General features: G+C 37.3%; 1 protein-coding gene across 4 annotated transcripts in view; it reads left to right on the forward strand.

Annotated features, from left to right (window-relative positions):
* KLHL4 (kelch like family member 4) overlaps positions 1–14,168 on the forward strand; it is a 99,260-nt gene that overhangs the window by 80,861 nt on the left and 4,231 nt on the right. For all 4 annotated transcript variants that reach the window (XM_080365211.1, XM_080365212.1, XM_080365213.1 and 1 more), the window contains 6 exons: positions 2,954–3,166; positions 4,267–4,453; positions 7,464–7,688; positions 9,585–9,747; positions 11,976–12,188; positions 13,848–14,019. In XM_080365211.1, coding sequence (XP_080221337.1) covers positions 2,954–3,166; positions 4,267–4,453; positions 7,464–7,688; positions 9,585–9,747; positions 11,976–12,188; positions 13,848–14,019 — 1,173 coding nt within the window. The remainder of the gene's footprint in view (positions 1–2,953; positions 3,167–4,266; positions 4,454–7,463; positions 7,689–9,584; positions 9,748–11,975; positions 12,189–13,847; positions 14,020–14,168) is intronic.

Genomic DNA, 14,168 nt, shown 5'->3' on the forward strand with positions numbered 1-14,168 from the left:
GCCCAGCTCTGTCTCCAAAGGGAAATTTAAGAACTGTGACTGTTACAGAAGCATTGGAAGGAGAGAAAAGCACTCTTGGGGGAAAATAAATAAATAAATAAGTTCTGTTTTTCCCCCTTCTGAGTTTTGCCTTTTAGAAGGACATACTTACTGAATTTAAATTTGCAGTATGGTGGGTATGTATTTCTTCCAGAAAATGTAATAGGGCCTTAACATGGCTAATGTCAAGATGCAAACACCAATCGCCCATTCTTAGGCTTTTGATTCAACACAAAGAAAATTCTAAAGCTGATTTTAAGGTGAGACACACATAAAAGGACCCCAAACAAAGAATTTATGGGAAAGGTTTGGAATGCTGAAAAGAAGCACATCCCTGACAGAAGCATAATCCTCCTCTGGCTCAAAGCAAGAAATGAATATTCAGAGTGTGGGAAACAGAGAGGCAAGATAGCTTGCTGTGAAACTAAATCAAGGGATAAATATTCAGGGCAACAAGATGTGCTATAGCAACTTTAAACTCAAAAAGAATAGCAACTGCTACAGCTAAACAGATATAAAAAGAACTACTTGTTAGGAGACACATGGCAGCTTTATGCTTGAAATATTAGTGTAGTATGTCGAAACGAGTTTAGAGGCTTCATAATGCTGAAAGCATTCCAGCAAGAGACTGTACACTTCCACATGCTGAAATAAATGATAGTGGCATGTGCAGATTGAACGCACTGGTGGTGCTCCTTCCTGTCGTACCAATGAATGGTTCGCTTAGCAGCAATCTAGAGTCTTTTTATATTTTCAAGTTTGGAAAAGGGCATTTAAGGTAGAAGGTCGCTCAGCCTCTGTATGATAGTGCTGTCCTTCCTGCTCCACAGCTCTTTATACTCAGCCAAAACCAGGAACCTCCCCGCTTTGCTCCTGCCTCATTTCTCCCACTAGCCCCAGCACAGGGGCATCAGCTTTAAAATTTATGGTCCAAACTTCTGCAAAACTGAAATAAAATCGTATGGTGAGATATATGATTTTATGATGTCAGGTGATAAGAGAGCTTTTTTTGTTTAGGTATTTTAACCAGGAAAACCTCCAGTTTTCCCCAGGAGTTAGACCTTTACTATTTTTTAGAACAGTGTGTTACAGAAATGACAGTTGGGCCTTTACGAACGCTGTCTAATGTGAAGTATGGTGAATCTATGAGACCCAGCAGTACTGTGCATATAGATTTTACACTATGTCTTCCTGAAACAGCCGGCAGCGTTTCCACCTCTATAGAACCACCTCCTGTATCTTGCGTGCAACACAGATCCAGAATGCAAGGGGACCTTGCATGTCATAAACCCACCCACCAAGTTTGCAGCTGCTGACAATTTAGAGACAGAAGAGGAAATCTGCACCTCTTAAAAAATCTTAAACAATTTTTTTTAAACCCTTGAAGTAACATTAAAAAACTTTGGAGAATAAAAGATTATAACAATGCACACACACACAGGTGTTGTAGAAGAGGATAAAAACCCCATTCAGTTTTCTTGCATGCCAACCTCAACCACTTGTAAATGCGTACATTAGGGGAAAGACTATAAATCTGTACTGTAAATGTAGAGACCATGCACATGAACTAGTAGTATAAAAATATTTTTAGAAGATAATCAGCTATAAACACCACATCCATTCAATAAAAACAGGCACAATGGAGACCTTTCCCTTCAATTACTTTGGCCATTGATGCAAAGTATTAACAGTTTCCTGCCTGGTGTCTTGTTGTGCAGACAGAGCTCATTCTGATAAACATCTTGTGCTATATTTGTAACTAAATGTGGACTGGCCTTCCTGTCCCTATTCTCTGAATGCCACAAAATATTAAAGCAGGATATGCATAACAAAGCAAAGTTAACATCTCCTTTAATCACTGATACTTCTATATTTACATCCTTGGCACTCCTGAAAGGACCTACAGAAATCTAAGACACTACTGAAAACAAATAATATAAATATCAGTTAATAAAATTTCTTCACCTGCCTTATTTCAATCTTGTTCCCAAATAGGATGTATTACTTCCAGATAAATAAAAGGAAATGAGTATTTCAAATGCAAACATTAATTCCTACACACATCTCTTTGCAAGTAACATAAACCCCCCATCTCTCCTAACGTTTCTTTTTTCCTTTGGATTTAGCACAAGCAAGCATACTTAATATATTTTAATATAAATTCTAGTATTGTTATAACTTGACTGTACAATGTATTATTTTTATGAAAAATAGTTCTTTGAAAGATTCTAGGGATTTAATTTTTGTGGACATTTCTGGAGCCGGTGAGTTTTATCATAGCAATAGCTTAGAGACTGAGACCCCTTTATTGGGACTCATCCAATTTTCTACTGCTTGACAAGTACTTTTAGAAAAGTGTGTTTCATTTCCCTCACTCTATTACCTGCTACTAAGAGTGGAGACATATAGCCAACACCCGGCACAGCTCATTGTAAAAGGATCAGAAGGTTTCAATGTAATTTGCTTAAAACTTTTGAATCTGATTGTAACAGAACTTACACAGATTACTGAATGCCTGCTTGGCATTCTTAACATTCATATCTTCAAACTGTGTTTCTATTAAGCTGCAGTGTTAAGATCACAATGATGGACAAAACTGTCAGTGAGAAATCCCTAAGACAGGACATACCGACAAGAAGCCTGACAAACATGTCTGTAGGCACGGTGGTGTGAAGATGAGCATTATTTTTCAGATCTGCAAGAGTAAGACAGCAAAAAGCAGCCAAAATGTGCCTTAAATGGTAGAAGGAGATTCATTGATAATTAAAATATATTTTGCATTTCCCTATATTGTAGAACAGAACAGGAATGAAATTTATGCAAAGCCTACATGATCTAAGAAAATGTTATTTCAAGGTGTGAAAATGACCAGTGCATTGATAAATATATATATTTTATTTTATTTTCTTCTTAGGAACACTTCACAGAAGTAATTAAAAACCAGGAATTTCTTTTACTCCCTGCCAATGAAATTGCAAAGCTCTTGTCTAGCGATGACATCAATGTTCCAGATGAAGAAGCCATATTCCAGGCATTAATGATGTGGGTGAGGCATGATTTGCAAAATCGGCAACGAGACCTAGGAATGCTTCTTTCTTATATTAGACTGCCTCTGCTTCCACCTCAGGTATGGATGTGAAGGGCGAAGAGGGAGCTTAACTACCAGCTGAAAGGCTTGCCTCCACCTCAGGCATTGCTTAGACAGAGAAAACAATTCTGTGGAAAGGTTCTGGTTTTGGCTGGGGGTTTTTGGTGCATTTTTTGCCTTCTTTTTTTTTTTTTTAATCTGTACAGTAGATATGCTTATTATTTGTCAACAGATGAAAAAAAATCCCAACAACCCACAATGCCTGTGTAATTACTAGACTCAGAATTACCTGTACAAAGATATCAGTCTAATGGTATTACAAAAGTACAGTGCTCCTGTGTGGGGCAGCAACAGTAGTAGTTTTCCTCTAATAACACAGCAGCTTAAGATACCGTGCAAAGACGTTTAGATTTATCAGACTGCAGGACAGATAAAGCACAATACTTATTTCTTTATTGCCATAAAGTGTAGACAAAAATTAAAAGGTCTAGACTATTGATGACTATTCTGAGCGGTGACATTACTTGTCCTTTAAGACTGAGGCACTTCATCGAATAAGCATCAGAGATGGGCGTAACTGTTTTACAGTAAGCTGACACTATTGTATCTGTGTCATAGAAGAATCTATATATCTTATCAGAAAAGCTTATGGGAAAATCACGACTGTCAGGACACTACAGCTACTTTATGGAACTCCATGACTGAAGCTGCAAATATTCAACTTTGGATTAGGTATCAAAATAATATGCATTTTTATTTTTAGAAATATTTTATATATTTTAAGTATATTAAATATATTCTAGTATTCACAGAGTTGTCCAGTACTATATGTTAAATTTGCTTATACTCACATCAAAAGGAGTTTTACATTCAGAAGCTGCAGTACTACATTTGCAATTTTAACCTTTTCTGAAGGTTAAAAGAAAGTTTTTGAAAAAATAAAGCAAAGACATCATACTTAAAGACTTTTTTGCCTACCTTTATATTGTTTTGCTTGCATTAAGGCAGAGTTTCCAGCAAAGCTTGAGTGAGCGGTGAACTGAAAATGAGTATTTGTAGCTACAAATACTTTAATTACTAAAGTACATAGAATTTTAATTATTTCTATACAAAAAAGATTCTCACTTTTTGTTTCTTAGTTACTAGCCGACCTAGAAAATAGTCCAATGTTTGCAGACGACCTGGAGTGTCAGAAACTTCTTATGGAGGCTATGAAGTACCATCTCCTACCAGAAAGACGGTCCATGATGCAGAGTCCTCGAACTAAGCCCAGAAAATCTACAGTGGGTGCACTTTATGCTGTAGGAGGTATGGATGCCACTAAAGGTAAGTTCAGAAATTAATTTAATTGTATTAATCAATTGTATCACATACACCCAGAGAATATCTGAAAATTATTTAAAGTTTTCTGTTAGGAAAACAGTGATTCAGGGGGAAAAAGGTGGAGGGGAAAGCCCCACAGAACACAATCCCATGTGTTAGATGTTCTTTCTTCTTACAAGAAGCATATGTTTGTAAATGATATGCGTGTATCTTGAAGTGCAGACTGAAGAAGTTTGATTCAGATGGTGATTTTAAAAAAAGTTTTGTCGGTATTTGTGCATGCAGTTTGACGATTCTTTTAATGCTTTTTTAGAACCCTGTGCTCTTTTTTGACAAAGTTAGAAGGCTGGAAAAATTTTTAAAGAGGAGGAAAATAAAACCAAAAGGCATTACTGAACTATAGAGTTCTTAGCTAAAGCTTATCAATCCTTACTGTAAAATTTCAGATGGGAAGATTTGTACTTTTTCACAAGTGCTACAGTATGTGCAGCTTTTTTTTCAGGAGTTCATACACAGGGATTTCTCAGATTTGTGGCTGAAAGTTAAATGTTTTAAATTTATTCCAGTTTTTATTATTTGATTTTCACAACTGCAATCAGCTTACAGCTTTACACATTACAGTATTATATTTAGTAGGCAGTATATTGAATCATTTTCTACAGGAACGTTAACTTCAAACCCACAGCTTGGAGCCAAAGAATTATAATTAGTTTAAAGTCTAGCGACTTGCTGAACAGTATTACTTTTAGCTGTGTGACTTCACTTTTAATAGAATCACAAAGAAGCTAATCCATTACATGGTTTGCAAAAAGTTGCTGATGACTGTTTTTTCCTATATGAGAGCTCGTGCAGTGCTACCTTTACTATCTCTATGCAATCAAATCAAGTGCAAAATACACATTCATCGCCATCACAACATAAGAACATGCATTCCTAGGACAATTTAGCAAAATAAAGTTAAACCGTATCAATTAGCAGAGTTTAATTAGCAATGCTATGAATTATATAAAACAACAAGGAATTCAAGGTAATCATTAAGCTAACTTCAACTGAACTAAGAATAAGATTTTCTGATGGGTTTTTCTCAGTAAAGGTTACGCACAAAGGGCTGTTTCAGTCAACAGCTGCTCTTCCCATTGGTGCCCCCTTTACTGATCACCTTGGAATGAAGCCAATTGTTTGAACTTTCGCCTTTTGATGGTTAAGAAGAACAGCACTTCCTCTCCTCCCTGCTGTCCTCTACAGCTCTGACTCATACTTTGAGCCTGCGCTGGATTGTAAAATAAAGGAAACACCACCTAAGAGCCTGGGATGCACTGGAAGAACAGCTCTGAGAAGGGAGTAACTTACACCTCTGGCAATAATGCGCTTTCTGTGATAAAGAAAACTGGCAGGGAACACCAGGTTTGGCTTTGTGCTTATCTCAGGTGGTATACAAAGTCAAATTTCAACTTCAAGTGATCAAAAGAAGATCAAAGAGCTACTTTTGGGCTGGTATTTCAAAAAATGTGAATGTGCCCAAGCCACATTAACTTTAAAAACCTACCTTCCAGCCTCTGTAAAAATTGCAGCCTACAGGGTATATATGAACACGCTGTATACCTTAATGTATTTTCCCTGTTTTTCAGTTAGTGTGCGAGATACTTCTTTTGAAGCTGAGAACTTTGGGGCAGTCGTGTATTAGCATAGAATAAATGAGAAGGAATCAAAGCAAAGAAGAGCAAACAGACTAAAAAAAAAAAAAAAGGGAAGAACAGTCAAAGAAATGCAGTTTCTCAGAATAAAAGAAGACAGGAGAAGGGAAAAAGAATTTTTTCTTTTATTGAAGATGGATCTGCAGGTTTCTTTCCCAGTCTCTGCATCCGGAAAAACATGTTAGAGGAGAGAAAAGATATAAGGATATTTCACTAAATGCATTAAGTCTACCACATGATCTCTAACAGATTTCTAAACCAGATGCTACCTTTCTTTTCTGCTTTATCGCATGGTGGTTTTGCTGCTGTAAATCATTCTTTAGCCACTAACTGCCTATTGTAATTCTCAAAATACTGCTTCTCTCCTCTCAAATTCCAGTGGAGGAACAGGCAGGAACTCAGCTCCTTTTCTCAGCTGGTTGCCTTCAGCTGAGTGAGGCTGACCTCCAGGGTGCTCTGTACCTGCAGCTGGCAATTGCCTCTTCTACCTTGGCCGTTACTCAGCCATCCCCCCACTGTGCTAAATCAGCTCTCACCGCAGCAATCACCGCTGCCGAGTGACCGATGGGGCCAGCGCACGGCAAGGTGTCAGTTTTGAATGGCACAGATCTAGGGCCTTATGATTACTTGCAGCAAAAACATGGCTAGAATTTCAGTGACCTGAAAAAACTGAAAATACAGCTTATATATTACAGCAGACAAGCAGTTACTGCAAGGCTGCTGCAAAGGTGAAGCTCAGGGAAGCTACCTGTGGGAACCAAATGTGTACTCACACACAACTAAGGCTTCTACCTGTCTTCATCATAACAAGGAAAACATCCAAACTATTCATGAAGAGGCATGCCCAAATCCTAAGACAGACACCTGGATCCATTTTCTGGTTTTGATCATCACTAATGATTTAAGCACAAACATGGTTAAAGTGTATGTCGTTGTGAGGTACCATATTCATAAGGATATTAAAAAAGACCCCAAAACTCAAACCACAAAACCCCTACCCTCATGGTATTTAAATAACAGGTTTAATTAATCTCTAAAATTTTCAGTATTAAAATTTTGAGGGCATTCAGTTCTGCATCTTCTTGCCCCCAGTTAATTCTCATAGATTTGACAATTATATATGCATGCAATTAATGTTAATGCAAGCTTTCTCTGCTAGGTTCACGTTTCATAGTTGAAGTTACCAGGGAGCCACAGTTAAAACTCCACAGACAGTATTTCAACATTTTACAATTTAATCATGTTTTGGGTTGTACCAACTACCGACTGCTGTGTACTGATCAGTTCATGGCCATCTCATCATAATTATGTTGTTACAGGTACCACAACAATTGAAAAATATGACCTTAGGACTAATAGTTGGATACAAATTGGTACTATGAATGGTAGACGATTACAGTTTGGAGTTGCAGTAATTGACAACAAGCTCTATATTGTGGGAGGAAGAGATGGTCTGAAAACTTCTAACATCGTTGAATGTTTCAACCCTATCACCAAAGTTTGGACTATAATGCCTCCTATGTCAACACACAGACATGGCCTAGGTAAGAGGTGCTCTTTCTTTGTAAAAGCTTGCATTGCATACAAATGAGTTTTCATTGACAAAACTACAGTTGAGATAATTTTTGAAACATTTGATAACACGTGGCAATATTTGTAGTAGATATTTTTCAAAGACAGAGTTGCCTATTGCCATAATTTTATGACAGTGATATGTATTAGTGTTCACCTAACCTACACTGGTCTTCCAGAGTTAATTTTAATTTTAGAAAATTTCAAAATATAAGCAACAGTGAAAATAATCTAGTCTTTATCCAATTTAATGGTCAAGAGATACGTTTGTGATACAATAACTATTTTCAGTTTGGCTTTTTTTTAAATTATGACTTAAGTTAAGCCCATAGGTACCGAACACCTCTGAAAATCAGATCAGAGAACTACCCACACTGAAAAAACCATTGTGGTAAGGAAATAAGTACAACTTCACTAATGTTAATGTTGTCATTATAAGAAGTTTTACAGAGTTCTGCCATGACTTAGTATCTATGGGTCATTACTGCACAATAAACCTTTCTATTATTCACAGTGAATGAATAATATGAAATCTAGAATTTATTTCTGGAACTAAAAAAAGATAAGGATAAGCTTACAGTTGGGGAGACTGCAAGGAAGGGAATGTGATGATTTCTGAGTGATTTATATATCACGGTTCTTACGAAAAAGCTGGCTTCTCTTAAGTTTACAGCAACAGGTATTGCTTGAAATCATTGGTAAGTTCAAATGACATAGAATATACTTATTTTAATGAATAATAGAAACAGATTGATCCAGAATTATTCAACAAACCTTTGTGGCCTATATTACCTGCTCCACTGCTTTGTGGAGAATGTATATATAGTGTAGCATTTTTACCAACTAGCCTGTCAAATTTATAAAAGCAAATACTAGTAGGTGGTAAAGGGAAAGAAGATAAAACAGATTAAATAATTTTCATTGCAGTCTTTACAATTACCAACTGCAGGGGCATAGTTTTGCCCAGCAAGTAGGTCACAGAGCTAAATCTGATTGCTCAAAGTTTGGCTTCTACCTGTGCATCAGCCTGGTTTGCACAGCTGCCTTACACTTACAGCTCCTATTAGCTTCATATGATTTAGTGGAGAGTTAGTGCTTTTGAAAAAATCAGGCCATGTATATTTAGGCCTGAAAAAGACAGATTTATAAAACTTTTAAGCAGTCAGATTCAAACATTTTGCCTTACCTAACAAATGAAGCAAACAGCAGCAGCAGCAGCTCCCCAGAGGGGAAGCACCAAAGCCCTTCTCTATGGAGGGGGACAGAGACACAGGGTACGGCCACACAGAGCTTTGCAGACAGCCAGGTTCACTCTCTGTGCCCCAAGGGCTACAGATACAAGCCCAGCTCTTATCCAAAAGGGTGTTCCCCTTACAGGCATTGAAATGTTATGGTGCTTTAGCCATAAGGACAGGCAGCTACCCACCCACCCAGGCTCCACGCTGGCAGGACTACAGAACTTCAGCTGCCTTGGAATAGGTGGTTGGTCTGGGAATATTTTCACTGCCAGGGTCAACTTTTGCCATTCTTTAAAAGAACAACATTGCTTCTCATTTAGGGGCTCAACTTTATTCCAGAACAGGTCAACAGAAGTGGAAAAGATGAAAGTCTTCCAAGAAGAAATCAGAACTAAAGAAACTTTCCTTTAACCTTTTGACAAAAGACAATGCTTATTCAGAAGAATACTGTATATGAAGTTTTTTTTTAATCTTTGGTTTATTCTGCCAGATGACAAGGTAGCTTTTAGATAGTTTAATACCTGCTGAAATTGCTTTTCTGCATACAGGGAATTAAAGTATGAAGTTAATACAATATTGGTTACTGAAATTATTAGATACTGTAATTTGTCCCAAATTCTGCCTTTTAAGGAGTAGCAATGCTTGAAGGACCAATGTATGCTGTTGGTGGCCATGATGGATGGAGTTACCTTAACACCGTAGAAAGATGGGACCCACAAGCACGGCAATGGAATTATGTTGCTAGCATGTCAACCCCTAGAAGCACCGTAGGGGTTGCAGCATTAAATAGCAAGTAAGTCAACAGGAAAAACTCTCTTTGTTTTTTTCATTTGCTTCCTTCCTTGGAAATATAGTTCCTTAAATTTTCTTTTCAATCTTATAGTAATTAATCACCTCAAGAAAACAAAGAAAAAATATACAAAAATAAGAAAGGCTTTTCCTCTGTTGTGTAGTAAACTGTTTTCAAACTTGCAGTCATGCTTTAAACATATTTCAGCCCTTCTAAGTTATAGCAATTTGAAAATGTTATTACATGCATATCAGAATTTTACCTAGAATATAACTTCTGGGTATATTAGGTCAGCTACTTTAACAAAATATTCCAAGTTTATGTTTAAACTTTAAAATCTCTGTGTCTAAGGAAGTACCATGTGAAAGAACATGTACAGAAACACTCAGTCCTCTGCCATTTTACAGCTCCCACATGCATCTACAACTTTAACATACAAGTTCACAGTCGAGAATAATTTTTAAAAAGCTAAAGGTATATGGTGTGTTCAATGAAAGGAAGACAAGTCTAATAATTAGGTATGGAATAAATAGCCTTCTATAAGTCTTATCTTACTAGATTTATTCTGCGTATGGAATAAACAGCCTTCTATAAGTCTTATCTTACCTAGATTTATTCTGCCCTTCATCTGTTGCTTAAATACACTGAGATCATGTGTTCACTGTACATTGTTTTTCCCAATAAGATTTTCAAAACTTATTTAAACATCCTCCTAAGACACTAAAGCCACTCAAACACTTTAACATGGGAACAGGCACATATATTGATCCACTGTGTAACCTGCAGTGAACAGTGCATTACACCTTGTTGTACATTCCTATTTGAAAGCAGTTATATTTCAGCATAAGGAAGAACAATTTGTAAATGAATGCCTAGCAGAATTCTGTTTTCTTTCTTCAGGAACATAGTCTGGTGCTGGAAATACAAAATCCTTGCAAAAGGCCCCAGGTTATGTTGCAGAGCATGGCTTGAGCCAAGCTTCTTATTTAAATCTGTAGAAAGCTCTTAGCAATGACAGTTTGTAGGGGCTGGGAATATTACAGTTGCAGGCAGACAACTGCATTTATCCTGAAACTTTATCACTGGCTTCCTTGTTCACTTCTTAAATTGCAGAGAAAGAGAAAGATAAAAAGCAGAAACAAGGATGTCAGCAAACAGATATTTGCAAATGCAAAACCTCTTCACATACAGGTTGGGGTTTTGCGTTCAAAACTGACATGATTTTAATTGTTAACTCAAAAGTCCAAGAGAGGCAGAACTGCCCATTCAAGTCCCCACTGTATCTTAGAGGAAATGTTCTCAGCATAAACTTCACCAGAAACTCCTGTTGGTACCTTCCACAGCAACATGCAGGAAACCACTTTGTCAGAGAGGAAATCCAGCCTGATCCTGACTCTGTTCTCAATCACTCCTGATAGAAGCTGTCTCCAGCCTGGCTTAAATCACGTCTGTTAGTCTAGTGATGTAATTTCTGGCATACCAGGGGAAGCCGAGATCAGATGTCCATCATTCAGTGCTAGAGCTACAGTCTATCCAAGCAGAATGCTTCTCCTTTTCCTGTTTCCCTAAGACATGCCATATTATTTTTCTATTCAGCTCCACCAGAAAAAAACTGTTAAGCTTCTGTGGAGCAACACTTTTTGATCGGTAAATGGTCTATTGAAAACATTAGTCAATAATGGTATATTTGTTCTTTTCCTTAGAGAGTGGGAATCACTACCATGTTTCCACACATTATGGAAAACAAAAAATCCCAACTGATCTGTTTGCCTATACAATGATTTCCTCTCTCTGTGAAAGCTGTATAAACAACTAGTCCGTATCTAATGGCATGACATGAAAAAACAAATCAAATCCTCAAGCTTTTTCTGGGTCAAGTGACAAACTGCACAACTGAACTCTCCTGTCTTCCGCTCGCAAACATCAGAAGAGTGAGCTAGAAAAGGATTATTCTAACAGTGGTCAAGAATTTTCTAGTTACATTATACAGGATTGGTCTAAAAATTTTTGCAGTCACTGGAGAAAAACAGGCACTTCTGAAGCAAAATTCAACAAAAAACAAATCAATTATATCTTTTAGGTGACTTACTCTGGACAAGTCCATAGGTCTCTAATTAGTTGCACTAAGTAAATTCAATTTCATGGCAGTAAGTAATAGCCAGGGTTTGAAAGGGACCTGATCAACTGGCACACACTGAAATTGTTGGTCTGCTTGTGGGTTATTATCCCAGACTGTATGCTGTTGGTGGTCGAGATGGGAGCTCCTGCTTAAAATCCATGGAATGTTTTGATCCGCACACAAACAAGTGGAGTATATGTGCTTCAATGTCCAAGAGAAGAGGTGGCGTTGGTGTTGCAACGTACAATGGGTTTTTATATGCTGTGGGAGGTCACGATGCACCTGCTTCCAACCACTGCTCTCGACTTTCCGACTGTGTAGAAAGGTAAGGAATTTTTTTCTTCCCTTTTTGTTTTACCTTCCAGGAAGGAAGTACAAAATAATTTATAGCAGCAAGGGAAATCTCTTCACAATTGGAATGTATGTTTGTAATACATATATTTTTTGAAATAATATTTTGAGCAGAATACATTTCCAATACTCTTGTGATAACAAAACAATTAACCCTCACAGTCAAACTGCTTCCGCTCTCCCTTCTGTTTGAGCTGCCCAGGAGCCAAGTAAAGACAAGTAAAACAAATTCAGCATGTGGCCTTTTGATTTTTCAAGTGCCAAACTCCAGGTTTGGCTACTTGTGTCATAGGTGGTAGGAACTAAATACTTCCCAGTTGTTTCTTCCTCCAATGATTTGGCTGATATTGGCCAAAAGGTTAAAAATATAAGAAATATCACAGGATATTCACATAAGAATATCAAACAATTCACAGAAGAATATCAAACAGGAGTAGTAACTACACAGGCATTTTCTGATGGAGAAAACTGATAGAAAGAGCCTTGTTTCTGTAAGAAACTATGTTGCTATAGGAAGTCAGGCTAAAACATATGCCATGGGTCTGATTTCGCAAGCAAAAAAAAAAAAAAAAAAAAAAAAAGTAAAGGCACACTGAAGAAAACTACTTTAGCTTGAATTCACACTTTAGAACTAAATAGTGCATTAATACGTTGGCCTAACGATTTTGGTAGCACAGAAGTGTAAGCAGTGAAATCCTGGTTTTATATCCATTTCTCAAAGTAATTACCTTTTTAAATGAAAATACTGTTTATCTGATCCTTATTTAATCCCATTTCTGTATTCTCCACTGATAAGCACAGTTCTTAAGAAAATGCAAATTCTGGACATTTCTTTTTCAGAAAGTGTCGTGTGTCAAATGTTGCTTTGCCACTATGTGGCATGTGGCACAGTGTAGAAGGAGAAGAGAACACTTGAGCCCTGGGTGAGAGGGGAACATGATGAGTGGGGGCAACTCTGGCTCCTTAATGGGCCCTGGGCACCCATAGTGACACCCTTGTGTGCTTTGGGGGCAAGAAAGGGAAACTGAGCCAGTATTCAACTCCTTGTTGTGAATAACGATGGCTAAGTTTTGTTCTCAGTTAGATGGTGTACAGTAGGAACTACCCTGGAATTCACTTGAATTTATATTGGAAGTTGACTGAATACGTATCGAAATGAAATCAACACTGATGTAAAATGCTGCCATACATTTTGCATTATAAACTTTCATCACCTATATGAAATATTTAACTTCTACAGTGAAATTTTCTGAACTCATGAGTCCTGGCAAAAAAGAGAAAACAAAAAATCTTAATGGAGAAAGAAGGATATACTGAAATTAACTGCTGAGTCAATTGGTGGCCATGCTATCATTCTCTCCAGCATTATTTTATGTTTTAAACTGTATTAGTTGTTTAATCTGATAGAAATAGAGAGACTGTAATAAAAAAGTGAAAATATGGGCATTTTTCATGTGCTTGAAGACCCCTCTAGTGGCTACATTGAATATTTAATCCCATTCCTTGTAACTATACTAGTTCATGGTGTAAATAGAACTACAATACAACAGAAAATAAAACAAATATCAGCAATTCAAAGATGAAATATATTTCTAAAATGTATTTTTCTAAATTTGATCGTAAAATATCCTAGGTATGATCCTAAAACAGATGCCTGGACAACAGTGGCCCCCTTGAGTGTACCTCGGGATGCTGTTGGAATCTGTCCTCTGGGGGACAGATTATATGCTGTTGGGGGCTATGATGGCCATACGTACCTGGATACCGTGGAGTCCTACGATGCTCAAAATAACGAGTGGACAGAGGTAATAGGAAGAATTGCCTAATAAATAATAGGATTTCTTCCTGCAGACAGGAAGAATTCTATCTGAATAATGGGATAGGGGGTGAGGGGAGAGTGGTGGATGTTGTTTACCTTAACCTCAGCAAGGCTTTTGACATTCTCCCACAACAT

This window comes from Falco punctatus, assembly GCF_963210335.1.
Source record: "Falco punctatus genome assembly, chromosome: 15".
Taxonomy (NCBI): domain Eukaryota; kingdom Metazoa; phylum Chordata; class Aves; order Falconiformes; family Falconidae; genus Falco; species Falco punctatus.